Source organism: Marmota marmota, unplaced genomic scaffold (assembly GCF_001458135.2).
Source record: "Marmota marmota marmota unplaced genomic scaffold, marMar, whole genome shotgun sequence".
In the NCBI taxonomy this organism is placed as follows: Eukaryota; Metazoa; Chordata; class Mammalia; order Rodentia; family Sciuridae; genus Marmota; species Marmota marmota.
This window is the reverse complement of record NW_026000119.1, coordinates 2,605,261-2,630,528: the sequence shown is the minus strand read 5'-3', so window position 1 is coordinate 2,630,528 and position 25,268 is coordinate 2,605,261. Positions and strand designations below refer to the sequence as shown.

The 25,268-nt window shown below is 34.9% G+C and overlaps 2 protein-coding genes across 8 annotated transcripts in view; one reads left to right on the top strand and one right to left on the bottom strand.

Moving 5' to 3' along the window:
• Helq (helicase, POLQ like) overlaps positions 1–19,381 on the bottom strand; it is a 47,764-nt gene extending 28,383 nt beyond the window's left edge. For 2 of the 4 annotated variants that reach the window (XM_048784730.1, XM_048784729.1), the window contains exons 1-9: positions 18,975–19,381; positions 16,816–17,530; positions 14,274–14,452; positions 13,373–13,573; positions 12,863–12,935; positions 9,264–9,361; positions 7,435–7,533; positions 5,575–5,720; positions 3,995–4,234 (exon numbers count right to left, since the gene is read on the bottom strand). In XM_048784730.1, coding sequence (XP_048640687.1) covers positions 3,995–4,234; positions 5,575–5,720; positions 7,435–7,533; positions 9,264–9,361; positions 12,863–12,935; positions 13,373–13,573; positions 14,274–14,452; positions 16,816–17,530; positions 18,975–19,160 — 1,937 coding nt within the window. In that variant the 5' untranslated portion in view covers positions 19,161–19,381. The remainder of the gene's footprint in view (positions 1–3,994; positions 4,235–5,574; positions 5,721–7,434; positions 7,534–9,263; positions 9,362–12,862; positions 12,936–13,372; positions 13,574–14,273; positions 14,453–16,815; positions 17,531–18,974) is intronic. The other 2 variants (XM_048784728.1, XM_015499212.2) reach the window with 2 other exon arrangements.
• A 33-nt stretch (positions 19,382–19,414) lies between these two features.
• On the top strand, positions 19,415–24,259 carry Mrps18c (mitochondrial ribosomal protein S18C). 4 transcript variants are annotated; one of them, XM_048784734.1, is made up of 6 exons: positions 19,424–19,569; positions 20,790–20,845; positions 22,218–22,301; positions 23,278–23,335; positions 23,856–23,915; positions 23,999–24,259. In XM_048784734.1, the coding sequence occupies exons 1-6, from the start codon at positions 19,563–19,565 to the stop codon at positions 24,073–24,075; spliced, it is 342 nt and encodes a 113-aa protein (XP_048640691.1). In that variant the 5' UTR covers positions 19,424–19,562; the 3' UTR covers positions 24,076–24,259. The 4 variants fall into 4 exon arrangements, with proteins under 4 accessions (XP_015354701.1, XP_048640691.1, XP_015354700.1 ...); XM_015499214.2 differs by having other exon boundaries at positions 19,424–19,659; positions 23,978–24,120; XM_015499213.2 differs by having other exon boundaries at positions 19,434–19,659.
• Positions 24,260–25,268: the final 1,009 nt, after the last annotated feature.

Below are 25,268 nucleotides of genomic sequence, written 5' to 3'. Positions count from 1 at the left end.
CCTATACTAACCAACCTATTTATTTATTTATAAAACTCAACAATCTTAAGACTACTTGAAGAAAACTAACAATATAGAAGAAAAACAAGAACATATAGAATAAATGTCTAAAATTGATAAAACAAAATGGTAGAGAATTTTTAGAAGTTCTAATTAGTATCCATAGAAAATTCCAGAGAGATTATGTTAAGAATGAGAGTATATTGTTATAAGAAAGTGCCATAATAGAGAATTTTTGGAAATTAAAACTTCATTAAAAAATTCTACTGAACTGTTGAGTAAAGAATGAACAAAGCAAAAGGATATGACTAAAAATTGATTTTTGTTGTTGTTGCAGTACTGGCAAGTGAACCCAGGGGTACTTTACCACTGACCTACATTCCTAGCCCTTTTTATTTTCTATTTTGAGACAAAGTCTAAGTTGCTTAAGTTCTTGCTAACTTGATGAGGCCAGCCTTAAACTTGTGATCCTCCTGCCTCAGCCTCCCAAGTCACTATTACCACTATGTATCACCACACCCAGCAAAAAACTGATTTTTTGATGTGGAAAGTAAAGTTGAAGAAATTGCATAGCTCAGATAGACTGAAAATGTGTAATTAAAGAGAATTGGAAGCCTTAACTTTGTCTAACTGAAGTTACAAAAGCAGAGAACAGAGATAATGGGAGAAAGAAATAGAGAAATAACCGCCCAAATTAGTTTACATTGAAGAAAGGTGTAAAGCCCCAGATTGAAAACCACCCAAATGCCAAACCCTATGAATGACAAGCAGGTAAGTTGAAACTGTTAAGAATCAGATTTCCTGGATACAAATCTCAACACTGAAATTCAGTCATTGGGTATGAGGTTTGGTAAATTATTTAATTATTCCATGCCCCAATTTTCCCTTCTGTAAAATGTGGGTAACAGCTGGGTGTGATGGTACACACCTGTTATTCCAGCCACTTGGAAGGTTGGGGTAGGAGGATCTACAAATTTGAGGCCAGCCTTGGCAACTTAGTGAAACCCTGTATTAAAATAAAAATTAAAAAAAAAAAAAAAAAGCCAGGGGTGGGGGTGAGGGTGCAGGTGGCTGGGGATATAGTTCAGTGGCACAGCATCCCTAAGCTCAATCCTCAGTACCACACACACACACATACACACACACAAAAAAAAAAAAAAGAAAAGAAAAAAGAAATATATAGGTAATGAGCCTTCTTACAGATGAGTTGTGAAGACTGAAAGTATTTAAAGCATAAACCATAAAGGCATATAAAGCAGTTACTATATGGGGAGGGAGGACTTGTAAGAACTGCAGTTATTATTTCACACCATGATGAAATTTTAAGGTTAAAAAGTCTAAAAGCTTCTAGAGAGGAGAAAGCTGCAAATTCATCAGAAACAAAAATAAGCATCACCTAGAAGACATGGAACAATATCTACAATACCCAAAAGGAAAAAAACAATTGAACCTAGAATTCTTTTCCTATGGAAGTTATTTAAAGTGTGAGGCCCAAACAGACAACTTCAGCTATGCAAAGACTCAAAATTTTTAACCCCCAATGCCGTATTTTAAAAATAATTACTTAAGGATGAAAAAATTAAAAAAGGAATCATAGAAGGAAGAAGTGGAATACAAGAGATAGTGGTAAGCCAAAAACAAGTACAATTTATAGGTCAGTTTAGGAGGGGGGGGAGGGTGGAGGATGGGAAAGGCAGCAGAGCACAACAGACACTAGGATGGCAATTTGTAAATCAATGGATGTGTAACTGATGTGATTCTGCAATCTGTGTATGGGGTGAAGGTGGGAGTTCATAACCCACTTGAATCAAAGTGTCAAATATGATATGCCAAGAAATTTGTAACGTTTTGAACAACCCACAATAAAAAATTAAAAAAAAAAAAAAAAAAACTTACCAAAGACTATAACAAAATCTCCGAGAGCATTGAATCCTGCCGCTGTTTTAGAGTGTGGTACTTGGAATAGGTAGATGACATAAGAGGCACAGTTGTGGACCAAATCCTTTAAAAATGATCTTTTATCATTTCTACTCACTCTTAAAACCACAAATATTTGAAAATTAACACCTATAAAGATGCTTTATTACTTTAAATGTTTAAATAAATAAATGTTTTGATACATTAAAAATGTTTAAACAAATGTTTAAAATAAATAAATCTTATTTGGCAAATTTCAAAAAAAAAAAAAATAAAAAAAATAAATGATTATTGTTCATAAGGTAAAAAACATTTTGAAATAAGGTAAGATTCTAGGTAACAGGAACATACATAGGGTAAAATAGAATATACAAATGCTAAGACTCTTGTTATGCTCAGAAGAGGATAGTTACTGATTCTAAAGTGCTTAAAAATGTTTGAATAAAACTGTTAAAATTGGAAGAGTAACCCCTAGAATAATAGAAATATGATGTATTGCTTCCTTTTTTTTCCTTCAATTTTCTGAAAAACTAAAAAAAAATTGGTGATAGGATTTGAAAATAAATGAACAAAGATAATGAGTAAAATACGGGTCCTCATATTCAAAGCAAAATCATTAAGAGTAAAACAAGGTCTGTTGTACTGATAAAAGTATATTATATACTGATAATTCAGTAATAATATATTTGAAGTAAATCTTGGTATACCTGAATAGTTTTGAAATATTAAAAGCAAAAATTTCGAGAAATGCAAAAAGAAGACACTGACAGTTTCATAAGTGGGAGATGAACATACTTCTCTGAAATTGATAGACCAAGGAATCAAAACTAGTAAGATGATAAAACAATTATGATCTGATTGGGAGATATAAACATGTATTCCCAACAGAAAATATATACATTTTTTTTAACTCGCTTTTTTTTTTTGTTGTTGTTGTTCTAATTAGTTGCATCTTTTAACACTGATAAAAAATTGATCATTTAGCTCAGTGTGGTGGTGCACACCTGTAATCCCAGCCATTTGGGAGGCTGAGGCAGAAGGATTGTGAGTTCAAGGCCAACCTCAGTAATGTAGGGAGGCCCTATGCAACTTAGTGAAACCCTGTCTCTAAATGAAATATAAAAAAGGACTGGGGATGTGACTCAATGGTTGAGCGCCCCTGGATGTTTAATTCCTGGTACCAAAAAATAAATAAATAAAAAATAAAAAGAATTCACAATTAAATGGCTTATGAATCAATTCCCCAAGGTTTTTGAGGAAGTCTTTGTTAAACTCTTTCAGATCAATAGAAAAAAAAAAAGGAAAAAGCTTGCCAACTGTCTATACAACTAGAATAATAGATCCTAACATTAAAACCAGATAGGGCTGGGCATGGTGGAGCATACCTGTAATCCTAGTGGCCTGGTAGACTGAGGCAGGAGGATTGAGAGTTCCCAAAGCCAGCCTCAGCAAAAGCAAGGTACTAAGTAACTCAGTGAGACCCTGTCTCTAAATAAAATACAAAAAAGTAGTAGGGACGTGGCTCAGTGGTTGAGTGCCCCTGAGTTCAATCCCTGGTACCAAAAACAAACAAACAAACAAACAAAAAACCCAAGAAACAGATGGGGAAAAAAGAAAAGCAGGAAAGAATTCTAATATCAGGAAATCTGCTAATGCTATTTTTCATTAAAATATTAAAGGAAGCCAGGTGTGGTGGCACATGCCTGTAATTCCAGCAGCTCAGGAGGCTGAGGCAGGAGGATTGTGGGTTCAAAGCCAGCCTTAGTAATAGCAAGGCATTAAGCAACTTAGTGAGCCCTGTCTCTAAATAAAATACAAAATAGGGTTGGGGTTGTGGATCAATGGTTGAGTTCCCCTGAGTTCAATCCCCAGTACCAAAAAAAAAAAAAAAAAGGATTAAAGGAAAAAAAAACAACAACAATTGACTCAGCAAGTGCTCAAAAAAACAAAGCAAAACCAAAAACAAACACATATGATAAATTCAAACCACTACTAAGGGAGTAAAACAATACCAAAACTCTTCATAATCTGGGAATTAAAAAGTTGTGAGCCTGGCCAACACATTCTTATCTCTTACCTTCTTGCTGGTAGGTTGACACCTGCTGCTAGGGTGGATGTGCAGGTAAAAAGGCAGAGAGTGCCTGTGGAATAGGCCTCCTCCAGGAGCCTCCTTTCATCATTTGTTAAACCACTGTGGTGGTAGGCAACTCCGAATGGGATGGTGCGCTTTAAGACAGGACACAGGTTGCCACTGCTCATGTTCCTCAAGTTCTTAATCAACTCGCATTTTTCTTTCTCCCTTTGTTTCAGATATTCCCTTAAAATACAGATCCATTAGAAATATGAACTCTTGGGCTGGGTATATAGTTCAGTGGTAGAATACTTGCCTTACTTCAATGCTAATTTAACTTCCTTAGTTTTTTTTTTTTTTTTAAATCATCATTATAAAGGCACACTATCATTTACTGAAAAGAGCAACTCCTTAATCTTATTCCAAAACATTTATATTCTTATAATATTCAATAAAATCAATTCTATATTAGACTAATCTCTACAATAGGATTGGAAGGGTAGATGGAAGGTGACTAGATTAGGATCCAGGTTAATAGTCACTGGCTAAGGGGCCAAAAAGAGTCTGAAAAAAATGATAAAACCACACAAGAGAAACATGTGGAGAAAAAAACTGAACTACTTGTAAAGACATTTTATACTTATCTCTATGGGTACAACAGAGCCAATGTTAAAAAAAAATCATGGGCTGGGGATGTGGCTCAAGCGGTAGCACTCTCGCCTGGTATGCGTGCGGCCCGGGTTCGACCCTCAGCACCACATACAAACAAAGATGTTGTGTCCGCCGAAAACTAAAAAATAAATATTAAAATTCTCTCTCTCTCTAAAAAAAAAAAAAAATCATAAAATTACAAACCAAGACTTAATTTCTTTTTTTTTAATATTTATTTTTTAGTTTTAGTTGGACTCAATATCTTTATTTATTTATGTTTATATGGTGCTGAGGATCAAACCCAGGGCCTCACACATCCTAGTCAAGTGCTCTACCACTGAGCCATAACCCCAGTCCAAGACTTAATTTCTTAATTACTTAGAAAATTAAATTCAAATGTCCAAATTACTTAAGTGTGAAGATGACTAAGAAAACAAAGGCAACGGTATGTAATTAAAGAGAAGTTTAAGCTGAATATGGGATACGATTTATCCCATAATCATTGTAATGATTAGTCCTTTTTGACTATCTAAGATAGTAGTTCTTGACCTTGGCTGTATGCTGGACTTGCCTGGGTCCTGCTCCCAGATTCTGATTTGTCTAAGATGTATCCGGGACACTAGAATTTTTTAATTTCCAACATAATTCACAGGGCAGCCAATATTTCCAATCACTGATCTCAGCCTTTACATTGGCCAGCATTAGCTTACATGTAACCTTAGAATTTTTCCATTTCACATGTAAAACCTCTACAAAAATTCACATGTGAATTTCACAGTTAAGTTTTCTTTCTTTACGGTCATTTCCTTCAAAATTTAGGATAACAACTGAATACAGTGTTCTGCAAGTAGTAGTCAGTGCTTATTCAATAAATATAACATAGTCCATAATTCATGATAAAAATAAAACAAAATATTTTTAAATGATTAACATACTTGCTTAAAAATTTGCATATCATTTCTGCTACATTTTCACAGTTCTTTTTACTGGGACAAAAAACTAAGCAAGAATAATTGGGAATAACTTCTGTTACCAATGCTACCAAATGATCAGGATCCATCTTTTTCAAGGTATCAGAATACTGCAAAACAATAAGATGTAGAAACCAGATAGTTAGAAACCATGAAAGCCTACCATTTTTAAAACAAATTTTTTATACCTTTATTTTATTTATTTATTTTTATGTGGTGCTGAGGATTGAACCCAGGGCAAGCCCTCTACTGCTGAGCCACAACCCCAGCCCCCCTGAAAGTCTGTCCTTTTTTTTTTAACCTGTGTGTTTAAAAGATAAACAAATAATCCATAATTCTGAATTTATCATTTAATTAATCTTATCATTTCAAAGAAAAGAGAAAACCTACGCAATATATCAAAATTTCACTTTTAGGTTATTTGTTAGAGATTTGATTACTGGGTATATTTAATTTTTAAAAAAAGGTATAAAAAATGAATTAAATTCAAGAAGTGATAATGGAGCTGGGCATGGTGATGCACACCTGTAATCCCAGTGGCTTGGGAGACTGGGGCAGGAGAATTTTGAGTTCAAAGCCAGCCTCAGCAACAGCAAGGTGCAAAGCAACTCAGTGAGACCCTGTCTCTAAATAAAATACAAAAAAGTAGTAGGGATGTGGCTCAGTGGTTGAGTGCCCCTGAGTTCAATCCCTGATGGCAAAAAAAGCAGAAGTGAAAACGGTTAATATTATTAATAACTCTACTACATATCTATATCCACCAAAGCAGAACAAGAGTCCAGAGAGAAACATAGATTGATCCTAATATTGTCAAAGGACTGCATAAGACATATCCTCTACAATTTCAAATATATATTTTTTAAACACAGATTCACTAATACTAAAGGACAGACTTTAAAAAATAAAAAAAATTTAACACTGAACTATGATTTTTTTGTAACATTAAACAGGCATGAGGAATTCAAAGAACATGAAAGGTAAAGTTATATAAGATCTCAGTTCATTTTACTTTACTGAAAATGAATTAAGATGTAGATTTAGGATATCTTAAAGAATTTTAAGATTGCTATAAAATTCCTTTCTCCTCTTTTCAGTATTCCTCATAAAAGTCACAATACATTAACACAGTAGAAATTAACATTTTTATGCACCAATATCTGACCTACCTGGACCATGAATTATTCTTTTGTTGTTACTGCTAAATAAATAAACATTTATAGAAGTTTCCAAATTTTCTTGGTTCACAGAACTCCAAGGTAAAAAGATATACATAACAGTTTTATTAGATCCAAACAATTTAATAGATCCATACTTCCTCACAACTTAGTAGCACTTGAATTTTAAAAAAATTTAATTCTCAAATAACTCAATAAAGGGATACGTACAAACTTGGTACTGTCTTTATAACTTTGGAATGAAACTAAACACAGCTGCCTTCTTCTGTTCCAGGTTAATTTTCACATGGCATTGGCTTACAGTGACTACAAAAACCCCAACTTTAGTGCCCACGGTTTAGGTCAATGGTGCAGTAATTGCTGTAAAGTCTTGGGTTTGATACTCAGCACCATACACACATACACAAAACCCACACAAACACAACTTCACAAGTATTTAGTGTCACAGAAAGGAAGATAAGGTGATGTGGTGTTAAAACTGGAAACTAGCTACACTGAATCAGTCGTATCTTGTCCAACATATGTCAGATATGAGCCATTTTTCTCAAAAATTTAAACTGTCTCATGGCATCCATGCAAATCTTCTGTGATGTCCCAGCACACATGGGCAAAGTACAGGAACCTGGGATATAAAGGTTATAAACATTACCTTATAATTGAGGAGACGTGAAAAAGTCATGCCACTGTCAGCTTTGCTGTCGACCTCATATATTGTATCATTTATTTTCAGATATTCTTTTAGTTCAACCTTGAATTTTAAAACATTGCAATTAATACCACATAGCTTCAATTTTAAATTTTGTGAAATATGATATAGAAAGGACAGCTATGCAAAGATTTTAGCTTTTTTAAGATATCTAAAATATGTTTCAACTTAAAATGGTAAAGTTCTTGCTTTACCATTTCTTTATTGCCTCTTTAAATCAACATAGGGATTAATACTTTTGAAGAAAGATTTGAATTAAGTAGTCTAATGTCCAAAAGGAAAATGCTTTGGTATTTGTTACAAGAAGTACAAGGGAGTCACAGTGCTTACATCCTTTATCTTCTGTAAAGGAATTACCTTCTCTCTTAAGATCTAAAACTTCCTATGTTAGTCATCAGCTTTAATTCCAAACACCAACATATTATTTTTAATTTAAGTATTTGTGGACAAAAATAGTTTGTGAACACATCTCATTTCATTTTTAAAAGAACAGTGTCTAAGCTAGGCATGTTGACACATGCCTGTAATCCCAGTGCCTTGGGAAAAGTCAGGAGGACCACAAGTTCAAAGCCAGCCTCGGCAATGATGAGGCGCTTAGCAACTCAGTGAGACCCTGTCTCTAAATAAAATACAAAATGGGGCTGGGGATGTGATTCAGTGGTTGAATGCCCTTGAGTTCAATTCCTGGTACCAAAAAATAAAAAAAAGATAGTGTCTAATGTAAAGTTCAAAAAATATTTCTTTTTTTAAAATATTTTTTTCAAAAATATTTGAAAATATTCCCTGGGGATTAGATCCAATGTCACATCCCCAGCCCTTTTCATTTTTAAAAATTTTGAGATAGTTTCTCAATAAATTATTTAGGGCCTCATTAAGTTGCTGAGGCTGGCTTCAAACTTGTGATCCTCCTCCCTCAGTCTCTCAAGTTACTGGGATTATAGTCATGCACCACCATGCCCACCTTAAAACCTATTTCTAGAAAATTTTCAAATTTGGAATGTAAAAATATTATATTTCAAATTAAGAACTGGTGTTTTTCAAACATTATTTTCTGAAAGCCTACTTAAGACAAAGAACATGTGTACTATTACTGTAGACAGGCAGTACATGTATGAGATATTTTCAAATAAATATGAAGTATGTTTGTTTATTTCCTTCAAATACCTTGGGAACGTTATTACTGAGGAGTTTAAATTTAAATGCATGTTAAGTCTTAACTTATTAAGAAAGAATAACTACAAAAACATAGCTACTTGAAAATATTTTAAGATAAAATCTTCAATGTGTCAGTAACTCCAAGCACATCTCACTAAACTGTCGCCAGCTAAAAATTTACTTTAGAAAATAAGAAGTGAAAAAATAGTCTGAATAAATTCACTCAATATGGGCTGGGGCTGTGGCTCAGCAGTAGCACACTTGCCTGGTATGTGTGAGGCACTGGATTCGATTCTCAGCACCACATATAGATAAATAAAAAATAATAAAGGTCTATCAATAACTAAAAAAAATATTTTAAAAAATTTCACTCAATAAATGTTCACTGAGGCAACATAGGCCAGGCATTATTCCCAGTGCTATGGATACATTAGGGACCCAAGCCAAGATCCATGACCTCACAAAATTAATATTCTCTATATACAAACTATTAGCATATACTATGGTGAGTGCAGTTATGCCCCTTCACTACCCCATAGAATTTTAAAATATATTTACTTTTATTTCTAATACGAATATATAACAAATCAATACAGTGCAAACCTTAGGGTACATACTGGTCTAAACTGACTGGTATAATATTCTGCTTGAAGGAACTGTTGGAGGTCTTCAACGTTGTTTAATGTTGCACTCATACCAATAATCTGAGTTGTTTCTGAAACAAAAACAAAAAAATCTTAAAAGTATTAAGAAAATGCAGCATTTAATATATCATAAAACAATTTAGCAATATTTTATGCTCTGAATACTTCCTGAGTAATATGGGAAAGGGGAAGTGGGGAGAGAGTAAGAAAACTAAAAATACAGGTTGAATACACTTTATCTGAAATGCTTGGTAAAAGAATTGTTTCAGATTTTTGATTTGTCAGATTTTTGAATATTTGAATATACATAAAGAAATATCTTAGGGAGGTGGACCAAAGACTAAACAAAAAATTCATTTATTTCATAAGCATCTTATACACGTAGTTTGAAGGTAATTTTACATAATATTTTAGTGTACCTGCATTTTTACTTAGTCTTGGTTGCTCATAGAACCTTCAAGCAGGAATATTATGACCATCATATGAGGTCAGTGAAATTTTCCACTTGTAGCATTGTCTTGGCCCTCAAGTTTTGGATTATGACACACTTCATATTTTTGGTTTTCAGATTGGGAATGCTCAAACTGCATTTGACCAGAATATTAATCTGGCAATCAAATAATGCAATCTTTCAGGAATCCTGAGAGTTATTACTTAGAATTTTATAAAATTTCAAATGTGGCAAGAAGTAGGATATTTATTAAGGCTTTTAAACAAAAATAATGGGTATAAATGCGTATGTGGCTATCTGAATCATCTTTATGAGAAGTTACAGTATGTTTCTTTGGGTGATGGACACTTGTAGGATATAGGGCTAAATGAGTCCAAAACTCTTGCAACTTGAAAGTTCTTCAGGTAATCTTGCTATCAGGTTGCCAACTTTTTCAAAAATTTTTAAAAATACATGAAGCTCATGAAGTTCTATGAATTCCTAGGAGTAAAAAATGGTTGCTTTTGTACTTAGCTACCAAATTAAAAACCCAAGAAGCCTTTTTAGCAAATGTTTCTTCATTGCTACTCTCTTGTTTTGAAGGGATCATTCAGGATCTTATCTGAAAAAGAACTAAGTGCTATTCCTTCCTACTTCATTAAGGTGGACTCTGAATCTGAAGAGGTGAGCAGAGGGTCAAATCAAAAAGGCAGTGCTATGAATTTTGGGATTTACGCAGAAAACAAAGGGAAGCTATTAAAGGATGGCAAATAGTAAAATAAACTAATTGCTTCTGGGAAAGATCATTGATTCTACATTAGACAGTGCAGAAGAAAGAACAAAGGAGAAGCTTGGTACTTTCTGTAGCAATCCAGGTAAGTAAAGGGTGAGGTCTTGAATTAAAGAGGTAGTAGTGAAAAGGGGCAGAAAGAAAATAATTTAAAATACATTCATGAGGTAAATCAGATAGGAAGTGTGAAGACTGTAAGATTTTATCCAGCTGAGGTGGGAGAATCATTTGAGTCCAGGAGTTTGAGGTCTGATGGGGCTACAATGCAAGCGGGGGTGGGCTGGTGGTGGTGGTGGTGAGGTCTAACTTGGCTGGCTAAGGATTCAGATTGAAGAATGAGTTTGAAGGAAATGAGTGAGTCTCTGACCAAGCTTTGGTTAGGCTTGGTTGCTCACAGAACATTCAAACATGAGTCTCCAGTTGGCAGCTGATATTTTTCAGAAGAGAGTTATAGTCTGGAAACACAGACTGGGAAATACAGACTAGGAGTCACTGGCACACAAGTAGTCCTTGAAGTCAGGAGTATGGATGACACTTAGTAGGCACTATAGGAAACATGTGAAAAGCCTAAGATGAATTTATGCTAACTAAAATGTACAAAATGAATAAGCTTAGCTATGACACAGAATAAAAGAAGGAGCCACTAAAAAGGTTAATTTTATTCAAATATCTATTAAGCGTAAGGCACTGGTGATAGGCCAAATTATACAATAGCAAACATCATGTAGCAGGTACAGATGTTTTACAAAGACTAACCTGTGTCATCTTTGCAGCAATTCAGTGAGAAAAGTTCTATTACTCTCACCCACATTTAATGCCTAAGGAAGCATAGGCACTGTTGATATAACTTGCCCAAGGTCATGTAGAAAAGTGAGCCAAGATTCAAAAAGTCTGTCTTCAGCCATTATGCTCTGCTATCTTTCAATGCTAAGCTATGATCCCACTTACAAAGAGATAGTAGGAAAGTCAAGAGAAAATGTTTCTGCACACAAACGAAAAATAGTCAAACATTGAAATAAAATTAAGATGTTCATTGAATTTGACAAATAGGTGATCATTTCCTCTCTTCCTCTTCTTTAAGTCCTACAGAATTTATGACCATTAACAAACCATCTTTTCTTCTTCTTTTGAAACCAGGCAGGTTTTAACCATTGAGCTACATCCCTAACCCTTTTTATTTAGTTTTGAGACAGGATCTTGATAAATTGACCAGGCTAGTCTCAAACTTGCAATTTTCCTGACTCAGCCTTTGAAGTAGTTGGAATTCCAGATGTGTCACCACCACACCTGGCCACCATATGTCTTCTTATTCATTTGCTCCTTATCTGTTCACTTTCATTAAAATATAGGCTTGATGAAAGAAGGGATTTGTTCTATTTACTGCTGTATTTACAGTAAGTGTTCAATAAATTTTTTTTTTAAATGAATGATTTTAAAGTGCTGTAACCTACCTAAATACAGCTGCTGTCAAAATTAATTTGGGGAAGCTGAGCGTGTAGCTCAGTAGTGGAGCATACACTTAGCAAGTGTGAGGCCCTGAGTTCAATCCCCAGCATCTCCATCCACAAATCTTAAGATTTGATTTTATTGTTAATAACTATTCCATATACAGGCTAAGTATTACAGCATTATATCAATAAATGTAGAGATGACATTTAGAATAAATATTTCATGTACATTTAAAGACTATTTGATGTTGCAAACTAGTTCCTTAAAGTAACCACTTAAATATCCTACTTTATTGGGATGATGATGATAGTTATGACATCCTTCCTGAGTGGAATGGTCCAGGCACTGTGGAATGCTTTAAATGTTTTAACTCATAACACTCACAATTCTCTCCTCAGGTTGAAGCTGTTACTATCTCCATAGATAAAGAAACACAAAAGTTGAGTGATGTGACTATGCAAACAGACCTAATGAGTGTACAGGAATAAGAGGTATTCCTTAAATACTAATGTACTCATTCCTATTGCGCAGTGGCACACATGTGTAATCCCAGCAGCTCGGGCAGCTGAGACAGGAGGATCGTGAGTTCAATGCCAGCCTCAGCATCTTTGAGGCACTAAGCAACTCAGTGAGACCCTGTCTCTAACAAAATATAAAACTGGGCTGGGAATGTGACTCAGTGGTTGAGTGCCCCTGAGTTCAATCCTGGGTACTGCCCCATCCACCACCAAATAAAAGAATTCTACTCATTCAACAAAAATTTATATATTTACTTTAGAAATTAAAAAAAAAAACCACCCTAAGGCAGAAAGCTTAAGAATCTTGCTATAGGTTACGTAATCTACTGGTAGAATTAAGTTATTTATATATAGGTATTTTGATTAGAAGTCAATAAATACTTACTGCTGGTGTAGAGAATTTTTGCTAGGGTCATTTCCAGTATAGCACCCCGGCTCCCTTCACCAATCATGTGCAACTTTGAAATGAAAAGAAAAGGGTCGGAGAAGTAAATCTTCATACAATGCCCACATAAACCATGAATATATTTGTATAGAATGAATATATAATCCTTGCTTTATAACTTTTCAACATTTTGAATATAACAACTATAGTACATATATATTAATCCACTGGTATTTTAAGTTAATGAGTTTTGGGGGAAACACTCTAACAAATCAGAGATTCATAAGTAATATTATAAAACTGTCTATAAATACAAATATTTGCACTGCAAGAAACACTTGACATAAAACCAAATTTAATATTATCAAGTATGAAATATCTTCACCTGAATTGTATATATCAAAATGCTTTGTTATATAGATACTAAGCAGATTCACATAATAATCAGATTGATGAATATAGTACGTTAGTACAATAAAAATGTCAATAAATTACAAAGTAGTAACCAACCTCATCTACAACAACCAGACCCAGACTGTCAATCCTTCCAGTTTCGATCAAGGAGTTCACCAAGCTATGTCCTTTTTCAATAGTGGCAATATATAGCGATTTCTTTTCCCTTCTTTTAATTGGAGGAAATCTTCCTTTGCTTCCAGCATATTCTTCAACAAAGAAACCTAGTTCTATAGCAAAACTTGACAAACCTGAAATCTAGAATATTAGTTAAAATGAACAAAAACAAAACACAAAGAACTCTAATTATTAAGTGCTCACAAGGATTTAAAAAAGAAAAGCTAAAGTGGTGTTTAATATCAGTCAATGGGAATGGGTCAGATTAGACACACATATCTAATAAATATCATAAAAATAAGGTGTTGATCTTTGCAAAATAAATGCAATGTTTAAACCACATAATAAATGTGAAAATAAACTTCCTCTTTTGATGTCAAAAAAGTATCAGAATAACTCATTTGTTTTATACAAATTGGTTATTTTTTGCCTTAGAAACAGGCTAAATAGTAATAGAACATTTAGGGTAGAATTCAATCCACAATTAAAAAAATAAAACTAGTACTAGAAGAGATTTTAGGTAAGTATTCTGTTGCTTTTGTACATCCTAAAAGTACTACTGAATTGTGTGTGTGTGTGTGTGTGTGTATATATAAATTAATAATTATTATATAGTTACTAAGCAGTTTCACATAATAATCAGACTGATGAATACAGTATGTTAGTATAATAAAAATGTCAATAAATTACAAAGTAGTAAATATTTAAGATAGAATGTTCTATTATTATCACAAAGAGGTACTGCTTTATAGTCAGTAAAAGTCATTAGTAGTGTTTATGCTGATGTTTAGATCTTAATGTTACAATAATATTAGCAAATAACACTTTTTTTTAAACACACCTTTTCTTGGACAATTGCCACATATGGAAGGATCATTAAAACATCCTTCCGCCTGCAAAGCAGTTCTTGTAGCATTAAAATCTCGGCCACAAGGGTTTTTCCACCACTTGTTGGTAAGGAATATATTAAATTTTTTCTTTCTTGCACAGAACTCAGTGTTAAGCAAGTATGTTGCCATTCTGTGGAATTACAGAGAAAAAACAGAAATTATTTCCTCTTTTCTTATTGTTAATCTCAAGGAAGTTTTCCAAGAAGGTAAAAATCAACTCTTTCGTCTTGTGGCAATCTTCTCCTAGAAGCAAATGCAGTTATAATCTATGTTAAATGTCAAAAATACCAAATGTGCAATGTGGACAGCCAGTAAGAATTTAGTTCAGGCCTACTTAACAGTGTGAACAACTACTCTACCTCATCACCAGCTGGAGATTTGTTGTAAGATTCTAACAGGGCAGCCCGGTGGACAAGGGCATGTCATTTAGAACATCAGAGGATCAAAAGGACAGTAAAAGGACCTGTGGGACTTTTAAGTTCTTCCTTTTACATCCTGTAAGCAGAATATGTAAGCTTACCTTCCTCGTTTACCTAAAAGCCATTTTAAAGAGAAACAGAAGGAGGAGGAGAAATAAAACAAAGCAAAACCAAACCAAAAACAACAACAAAAAAACCCCCCAAAAAACCCAAACCAAAACAACAACAAAAAAACAAAACAAAACAAACAAACAAAAAACCCTATGAGATTCTGCACAAACTTGGGGACTTGAACTTCATATGGAATGGAAACTACTTTAAACTGACAGAATTGTTTAAATCATAAAAGGTAAAGATTACTACCTGGCAGTCAATTCCCACAATTTGCAAAAATGGGATTCATGAAAACAGATCAGATTCAAGATATGATGTGAAAACTATAATAGTTACTCCAGAGTAATTTGACAAGGCAGAACATTAAAAATCTTCAAAAATATGCATTAGTATTTTATCAGAAGAAAAGCAAATGACATATTTCACAACAGGAAGAATTGCAAGTGGCCAATAATTACATAAAATATGCTCAACTATAATCTGTTAGGTTGGAAAAGTAAACAAATTATCAAAAAAATAAATAAATAAAAATAAATGTCCCATGCTTGTGAAATTTAGAGCTGACTAGAGTAAGAACAGGTGTTCTTCTGTATAGTTTGTGAGAACATAAACTACTACAATCTTTTTGGAAAGTAATCTAGCAGTATCAGAAATAAAAGTACAAGCCATGTGTGGTGGTGCACACCTGCAATCCCTGCTACTTGGGAGGCTGAGGGAGGAAGAGCAAAAGTTCAAGGGCAACTTGGCAATTTAGCAAGACTGTCTCAAAATAAAATTAAAAAGCTGTGGGTGTAGCCCAGTAGAAAAGTGATCATGTGTGAGGTCCTGGTACCAAATAAACAGATAAGTAAAAAAAAAAAAATGAAATCCATATGTGGACAATTTTTATATGTTCAATATATAGTTAAAAAAGATCATAAATGTGTTGAACATGAACCAAAGCATGTGCAAATATTTGAAAAAAATTATTCATAAGTTGGGCTTAAATATAGTTTTTTAAGAATTAAAGGAATGGTTTATAGGATATTTACAAAGCTATTTAAAATAGTTATGTCTGAATAAGTGTTAAAAATTATTTGTTGTTTTGTTTAGTGAGTCCCAAATATTTACAATGATTATATTACTCTTGTAGAGACTTTATTTCCTGTAGTCCTGCTTCTCCAACCTGATTGTCTTCTTGAAAACCCACATTTTCATACAGCTCCTAAGATCCCAACAGGAGTTCCAGAAATACTAATACAGTGATAGGTTGATGAACTGATCTCTTAGTACGGCAGCAACCATCCCTTCTTTGTTTAAAATGATGTGAAAGGACCCAGATTTTTAAAAAAAACATAAAGTACATTATTACTCTGCTACAATGTTTTTTTTCACTTAAATATTAATGGCACTGTCTTTTAACATGCTTAATTTTAATCAATAGGATTATTAACTTCTTCATTCAAGACATGAGAATGTTCAAAGAAATTTCAACTAAATTTGGTAGAGAAAACAAAGCTAGCTAATGCCAGCTAAGAAAACTGTGTACAGCTAGATAATCAAAGAAAAAACAGAAACAGGGTGTCAAAAAAAAAAAAAAAAAAATTCAAGAACAGTGTGGTCAATATCTGCAGGTAAGCTACCAAGAAGTCAGGTAGGTTAAATATTGGAATCACCATTGAGTTTAGATACCATAATCATCATTTCTCAGGCAACAGTACAGAACCCGGAATTGGAGTGGGCCAAAGAAATACTCAAAATAAGGAAAAATTAAATAAGCACAAAAAACGGTTTGAGAAATGTTTGAGTATGAAGGGAAGAAAAGAGGTTCAAGGTGACAGGATAGGGATGGAAGGTTGAGACAAATAATACTGGACTTTTCAAAATAAGAAATATAATCATGGAAGCATTTGCTTCTATTGATTTACACTAATTTTATGATAATAGAGAATTTTGTTTTTATTCCAGAAAAAAGCATTACCATATAACTTTTCAATTCCTTTGAACTGAACATAAAGGTCTCTCACTTTGCTGGGCAATGAGTAAAAAGGACCAAGATCATCTGATGAAGACTCAATTGTTTTCTTAGCAACATTAATTTCTTCAGATAGGAGAGTCTCTTTGAGCTGTTTACTCCTAGAAAATATTGGTGTTTGGGCCTTTGCATTTCCAGTCATGGTACTTTTTAGATGATCTTTAATACTTTTTCTCCTACTTGTATCTGAATTACTTCTGACTTTAGAAGAGGATCCATCATTTTGCTCTTGTTGCTTTATGCAATTATGGGACAATTCTTCATTCACAGTATTGGGAAAGGATGAACTCCCATCCCCTTTTTCAGTCAACTGATCACCCAAATCATTTGAAGAGTTCTGCAAATTTTCAAAGTATAAAATCTGAGAAGAAGGCAAATCATACAAAACATCAGTTCCAGGTTCAACAGGGACATCTTCATGCTCAGTCTGGTTCTCCGTGTGCTTATCACTTTTGTATTCAGTAAAATTGCTTACAGTAGTAACACTGAGTTTGTTTTTTATGCTTTCTGAACAAAAATCTTCAGTGGCAAAGTCTGTAGCATGCTTCCTTTGTTCAGAAAGTTGTATGTATTTCTGTTCCAAATCATCAACTTGAGCCAAAAAGGAGTTTTCAGTAAAGCTATCATAGTCACCAAACATGTCCTCTTCACTGTCATTATGCTGGAAAGAAAACAAAAATACTTACAGGCAATTCCAGATTCATGACTGACAGAAGTTTCACTACAGAGGAAAAAGGAAAACAAGGCTGGGTAGGGTGGGGGAATTTCATGAAAATCAAAGGAAGATCAATAGAGGAAAGGGCCTAAGGAGTGGGAAGTAAAGAGCGAGTGGGAAAGTGTTGGGAAGTGATATTGGCCAAATCACATTGTTATATTGTGTGCATGTACGAACGTGCAACAACAAATCCCATCTTAAATACAACTAAAATGCATAAATAAAAAATGTGGAATGAAGGCTGGGGTTGTGGCTTAGCGGTACAGTGCTTGCCTCCCATGTGTGAGGCCCTGCATTTGATCCCCAGCACCACATAAAAATAAATAAAATCAAGGTATTGTGTCAAATTACAACTAAAAAATAAATTTAAAAAAATGTGGAATGAAAAAAAATTCATTACTAAAGCAAATAATAAAATCTTCAGCCTAGGGCTGTATCAAGTACATAATTATATTTAAGTCCTGTAAGCCACCCTATAATAGATATAATTATTACCATTTTACAGATGGAAACATGGAAGCCCAGAAGTGCTCCTGGAAGCAACACTGGGCTACTTCTTTGGTTTTTGGTGGTGGGGATTGAACCCATGGCCTGGCACAGGCTCTCTAATGCCCCTAGGATTCTAATGCTTAAACCTGTGCTAAATTGTTAAACAACTGCAAGAACGACAGCCTCTGGGAATTGCATCTCTCCCTTCCAATCCCAGCCTCTGAGGCAGTGACTGGCCTATAACAAAAAGTTGTACCACAATATACTACAGAGAAATTCTGTTGAATTTGGAATTGATACAGAATGCGTGTACACTGACTTGGGGAGCTCTACTGAACAGAAGAGACACTTTGAGACAGCAAGAGTGTAGCGACACAGAATTTGAAGTGAGAAAGTAGTTTCTCAATTTCTTAGGGTCTGATTACTGTTGTAAAATCTAGATAATGTAGCTTGTTTAACACAGTAACTAGGGCGTAATGGGTCTTCAATAAACCGCTTTTATTAGTAAAGTAGGGGCAGTAGCAATTTCGAAGTCTGGGTTTGCGTCTCAGTTATGTCACTTAATTGCTGGATGTAAAATTTTTGTATCTACCTTTCATGTCTATATAGAAGTGGGGATAACTGGGCAATACCTCAGTATTGTTACAACAGCAGTAACAAAATAAGTTACAACAGCAGTAACAAAAGTGAGGGAGGAAATGAAAGGTATTTTATCTAACTGGTAAATTGTCCGCACTTGGGAAGAAACTGCCTCAATTTGGCAGTTTCACGTCCTCTTTATCTGGTTTCTCACCCCTTTAGGTGGGCAAGCGAAGTAGGAGGCCCAGGTTTGTATCAGCGCCCCAAAGGTCATAAGGAGGACAAGGCCCTCGGGGGAATTTGAGAGCTGATGGGGCTGTACCTCAACAGGTTGCACGCCCACGGTTTTCCGCCGCCGGCTCCGGGTTACCATCTCCTCCTCCTCTTCCTGCTCATCGCGGGACTGGAGCTGGGCCGCCGAGGGGATGGCAGAAGTGCTTGCTAGGCTAGGGCGGTTCCTTTTGCAGACTGACACCCGCCGGCGGATGCGGGAACAACCCTCCTCCATGACTGGGTCCGAAAACGCTGCCCCGACTTTGTCCACAGTGACTCAGCCGCCGACCTCGAAAGGAGGGCTGAGCGGAGGTGGATACAGGGAGAAAGTGCTGGCGTCTCCATCCACCTTTCGTAAAGACCCCAAACTTATTCCCAGGGCTCTCGGACCGGAACCTGGAAGACAAACTAGGCGTCCGCCCTCTCGGTCCAATCACAAATGTCACTTGATTCTGGCGCGGTGAGGGCGGGATTCATAACCTGCTGCGCAGGCGCACTAAGAAACCCCCTTTCGCGGTTTTTCCGCGTTTGCCTACGGAACCTTAGAATGAAGTCCTCGAGTCCACAGGGAAGATTACCGGAAGGGACCTATTTGGACGACTTAGAAAAAGGAAAGGAAAAGGAATAACGAGGAACCATGGCAGGTGTGATTGCTTCTTGCGGTACTTTAGGGAAGAAGTTAACACATTGGATAACGGCTACTGTCTGCCTCCCAAATCCCGGAACTCGCGCGGGTAAAGTCTCCATTGTAGCACCATAGCCATTGCTTTGGCCCTATTAGTCGGTGGACTCATCACTGTTAACAAAACGAAGCTGATTTCTAGGCGATAAAGTTTTTCTGAAATGGGTGGGAATCAGTAATGTCCACGACTGCTGCTTTAGACCTGATGGGGCCGTGAGATGTTAAGTCAACTCCTTAAAAATTTTTGAACATAAAAGGAAAGTGATGGGTGGAATAATTCTGTAAAAAGGGCGCTGGCCCGGTGGTGCAGGCCTGTAATCATTTACTCAGGGAGCTAAGTCAGGAGGATCACAAATCCAAGTCCAGTCTCCTCAACTTAGCGAGAACTTGGCTTTAAAAAAAAAAAAAAAGTGGGATCTAGTCCAGTAGTAGAGAGCCCCAGGGTTCAATCCTCTGTACCGAGGGGAGGGCCCTGCCTAAGATTTTACGTATAAACTTGGGGAGAAAGGAACATTTCCACAGTCACCCAACAACGAACTTCAGAGGTCTAAGGTCCCAGATCAGAGCGGAATTGTGACATAGGTCCTCGAATCTATAATTTATGCAAGTTTATCTTTATTCTTCGCTATCAATAATTACTCTCTGGAAAGAATCCATTTTTCATTTTCCCTTTGGTATAACAGTGCCTTTCTTTTGTTTCTATACGTATTAGTGTTAAAATCTGTCTATAACTGTGGAATAAAAGAGTAAATGTCAGGAAGAGAGCAGGTGAAAGGTTTTATGGAGGAAAATATATGCCCTATCCTTAAAGCCCTAGGAATCACGTTTTATGTCTTATTCTGACCCAAATTTAAAGACTATAAAACCTTTATGTTTTGTCCCTTGATTAGTCTTAACTCCATACATCTTTTTTTTGGTGTGTGTGGTACTGGAGATCAACCCAGAACCTCCCTCAAGCTAGGCAAGCATCCTGTCACTGAAGTACTTGTCCAATCCTTTTGAAATTTTATTTTGCCACAGGTCCAAGTTGCCCAGACTGGCCTTGAACTTTTGAGTCTCCTGCCTCAGGCTCTATAGTAACTGGGATTACAAACACTCACTGCACTGAGCTAAAACAAAAATCTTTATTAGCTACTCAGCTAACAAAAGGAACTGTTTATTACTGTTTCTGTTTAATTGCAGTGCTGTGGAGAAGAGGTTGTTCACAATATAAACAGGGAACCAGCAATGAGGACCTGGTAAGAATTTTTTTCTTTATGTTAGTAAAGCACTTGCAAATATGACCAAATTTTTATAACTAATTGGAGTTCAGCTGTAGGATAAAATAATATAATTATCATTACTCTGAGTTTGGAACTTATAACTCATTGATTATAGTTTCCTAGGTGAGTTTCGAAGTAAGAGAATTCCTAGACTCTTGTTAGAAGCATAGCTTCTTGCCATATTTTCTTCCTAGATATTAAACATAAGATTATGTTATTTGGGAATTTCAAAAGGTAGTTTAGGTGAATAGAATAATTGTATATAATTGAACAAAGGGATTGTCCTACCTTTATTTCAATCGTCACTTTTGGTATTCTGCCTTAATAAATGTGGCATCAAAATTAAAGTTTTACACCAGGACATTTAATAGTTTCCTCTAACCTATATTTTTATGGGTTTGAAGTACTATCATGGACTTGGGCAGCATAGGTTTCCTTACTACATGCAAAGGTAATTTGTTTGACACTAATCATCCCATACAAAGCACTTAGCCAGTGTTGAGAAGGAATATAGTCTTTATATGTGAGCTGAATATAAATCAGACTAAGAAAGTTTGAGAAATGGGGAAAAAAGAAAAGCACTTATCTTTTCCCTCTGTGCATCTATCTTGGTCATTTAATCCACACACCATACTTTAAGAGAATAAAGGAAGTTTACTCCCTTTTTAGGCCATAAACCCCACTGAGACTAATGAAAGATATAGATCCTCTCTACAGAAAAAGGGACATGGTCATATTCATTTAAAATTTTGCATACAATTACAGGGGATTGTAGACTTCAAAAACATTTCTAGATTAAGCACCTCCATACTGGAGACAAAACATTCTGACAGTAGGAGGAAGGCATAACAGAAGCATCAGAGACCGTAGTGAAGACAGAGAAGTCAAAAAGGCTAACACTAACTTATAGAACAGTTTGGGGGCATAGATAAGCATAATAAGGGGATGAATAAACTATTTAATGATTATACTAACATAGGAATAGCATGTCATCTATTCTGCTTTAAGTTTATCTTAGTTTAAAGAAGTTTATTGAATTTAAATTAAAAATGTTTAAACATCTGTAATTGGAAAAAAGCATTTGAACATAAAATCACTTTTTTTTTTTTACCAGACTTGCATTGTTTCTCCTATAAACTCTTTTCTAAAAAGTTTATATTTTATTCCAGAATCTTCATGAGTTAATTCCTTCTTAAGCCAAATTGACACAAAATAAAGTGCTTGTGCAAAATATGTACACAGGAAGAAATGTACTGTGTGCCTTTGAATGGATTTACATTTGTTAACTTTAATATATTTTTTCAAATCCAGATCACATTATGTCATGAGATTTCTTTCTTTATCCTAGCCTGTTCCAATGGAAAATCCTTATAAGGAGCCTCTTAAGAAATGTATCTTGTGTGAGAAACGTGTAGATTATAAAAATGTACAGGTGAGATCTGGTTTTACTCTGATACTTAATTTTTAGATTTTTGCACTTTTGTTATTAATCAGTTTTATAACAGGTTTTATGTAGAGGCAACTATTTTAGTAACTTCATAATTTCAAATCTGGTTATAATTCTATTTGTAAGGTATCTTTATTCAACTTCAATTATTTACTATTATTTTAGCTCAGAATTTCTCTATTTTCTATGCTCCAAAGGTTTGGATAATATAGCTCTTCATAGCAGTGATTCTCATTTGGTAGATGTAAATACTTTGGAAAAAAGTTCCTCTGGTGAAGCTGATCTTTGTACCTCACTATCCCTGTCACTGCTTCAAATGCTTTGTCTTGTTTACTCTCAGTAAATTAGAAGTGGCAAATTTAGGGGGAGTGAATGGTGCTGGAGAGTTAAGTGTACTGATGGTAATATAAATTGTAACCGTCTTTGAGGGAAAAAATTATTAGAATACAGTATAGGAGGAAGATTATGCAAAGTGCTAAGAACAGTGTCTGGCACCTACAAAGTGAACAGTTATTTAAGTTAATAGAATATAAGTTGTAGAAAATGGCCCAATGCGTGTACTTCTTGAAGATCCCAGTTCAGTCTGATAATTTATCTTCATGAGTATGTAATAGCTTATAATGATAGATGAAATATTTTGGTAACTTGTTATAAGCGCAGTATTTTAGAAGGATATCTGTGGTTTATCAATACCGCTTTAGCATTGACTGAATATGCTAATTAATGTTATTGCTATATAGACTTTTTGATATGCTGGATTAGATGTTAACTTTCAGTATTTAGAGAGATGACTTGTTAATATGATATTATCTCAATTAAAATTTGTCTAAAACTTATTAGATCTTTATATTACTTGAAAGTCATGTATATGGATTTTTTTTCCTTGAAATTTACATTCAGGGTTGAATAACCAATGTATTAATATAAATTTTTTTCCCTCCACATAAAACTCTAAACACAGCTTCTATCCCAATTTATTTCTCCGTTTACTGGATGCATTTATGGAAGACATATAACAGGTATTTATTTTTTAATCATAACAATTTAAATAAGAATTACATCTATCTCTGTCACTTAAGAAAACTGGCAAATTTTCAGATCATGTTATAAATCACTATTAGACCAGATACCACATTGTTAGACCACACTGGATTTAGGTACTTAAGGGAAAACACTCAGGGTTAACTATACACTGGCCACGTGAAAAACTTGGGCTTAAAAAAATTATACCTTATGTTGTGAATTATACTTCAGACATTCTAAACTAAAACTTGTTGATCGCAGACTGTCCATAGATAGACTAGATCCAATCTGCCTCTTGTTTTTGTAGTCTTATTTACATAGTGCCACATGGTTGCTTTGTAGTTAAAACAGCAGAGTAGAGTCGTTGTGAATGGAGACTATAGCCCCAAAGGCCAAAATATTAATATTCTGGCCCTTTACAGAAAAAAAAGAAAATCTGACCTTTGACTTACAAGTTGTTATAGTTTGACTACTGGCATTTTTATGAATAAAACAGCTCTTTTTAAATTTTTATAGGTCTTTGTGGGAAGAAACAGAAAGAAATTACAAAAGCTATTAAGAGAGCTCAAATAATGGGTAAGTAAGTGTGCCTTGAACAACTGAATTAGTAAAAAGTTTGCTCATTATTTTTTGTGAAGAACTTTAATATCTCTTTACAGGGTTTATGCCAGTTACATACAAGGATCCTGCATATCTCAAAGACCCTAAAGTTTGTAACATCAAATATCGGGAATAAATGATATAAGGTTATTAACAATAAACTTATTTTATAATAAATTGACCTCTACTGACTCAAACTAACCTTTGCGAAGAAAAGTGTTTCAAGAGATCAGGAGTGAAGCATCTCCTTTATATGACTATTCACAGAATAGGTTGCTTACTTAAAATGTTAATACTCATTAAATGGTACATACCTTGAATAAAAGTGGTCCTGTCTGATTGTCACTTATATCCCCAGTAGTTCATTCATAAAGTAATGAACCCCTTATAGGCATAGGAAATATGGGAGGGATGGCTTGTGTTGGAATACTACTTTGGGTCAGATTCTGTGTTACAGATGGGATGACTTTAGGGAAATGGGTGTAGCAAAGTGTAGTTCTTATGTAATGTTTGGATCCCATGAAGTTATAAATGCTTGAAATCATTTTCTAATTATCAAATGTAAGTGTGCCTGGTTAGGAGGGCGGCTCTTCTCTTTGCAGAGGTGTACACTGGGCTGTCTCAGAAAGACAAAACATTTATTCCTGGATGAATCTATCCTTAAACTGATAGTATTCTTTACATAAAGGGATGACAAATGCATAAATCTACTGCCAATCATTTTCTCTTACTCCAGTGTTGCAAATAAGGTTCAGACTGATTCTTGTCTTCCTGCTGTGTACAGTACCAGTTATTTAAGTTAAAACAACACTAGAAATCTACACAAGTCATCCTGATTTATGATGTGGATTCATAAACATCCCATAATAATTAATGCATGTTAACACAGAAGATTAAAGTTTCTGTTACTAGATTATATATTTTTTTCTATTTAGTAATGTCTCTAAAAAGCAATAGGAGTACAAAGTTCAAAGTGTATATTCAGTATGATGTCCGGTGGTAAAGCCTTCATGTGATGGAAGACATATAAATACAACTGCACATAAACACTTTTTTTTTTTTTGTCCCAGAGATTGAACCCAGGGGTGCTTAACTAGTGAGCCATACCCTCAGCCTTTTTATTATATTTTATTTACAGATAGGGTCTCACTAAATTTCTTAGGGCCTAAGTTGCTCAGGCTGGCTTTGAACTTGCCATTTTCCTGCCTCAGACTCCCAGGCTACTGGGATTACAGATGTGCACCACTGCCACCGTACCTGTCATGACACTTTTGAGTGCTATGTTGCCCTGGATGGCCTCTAACTTCTGTGCACAAGTGACCTTTCTAC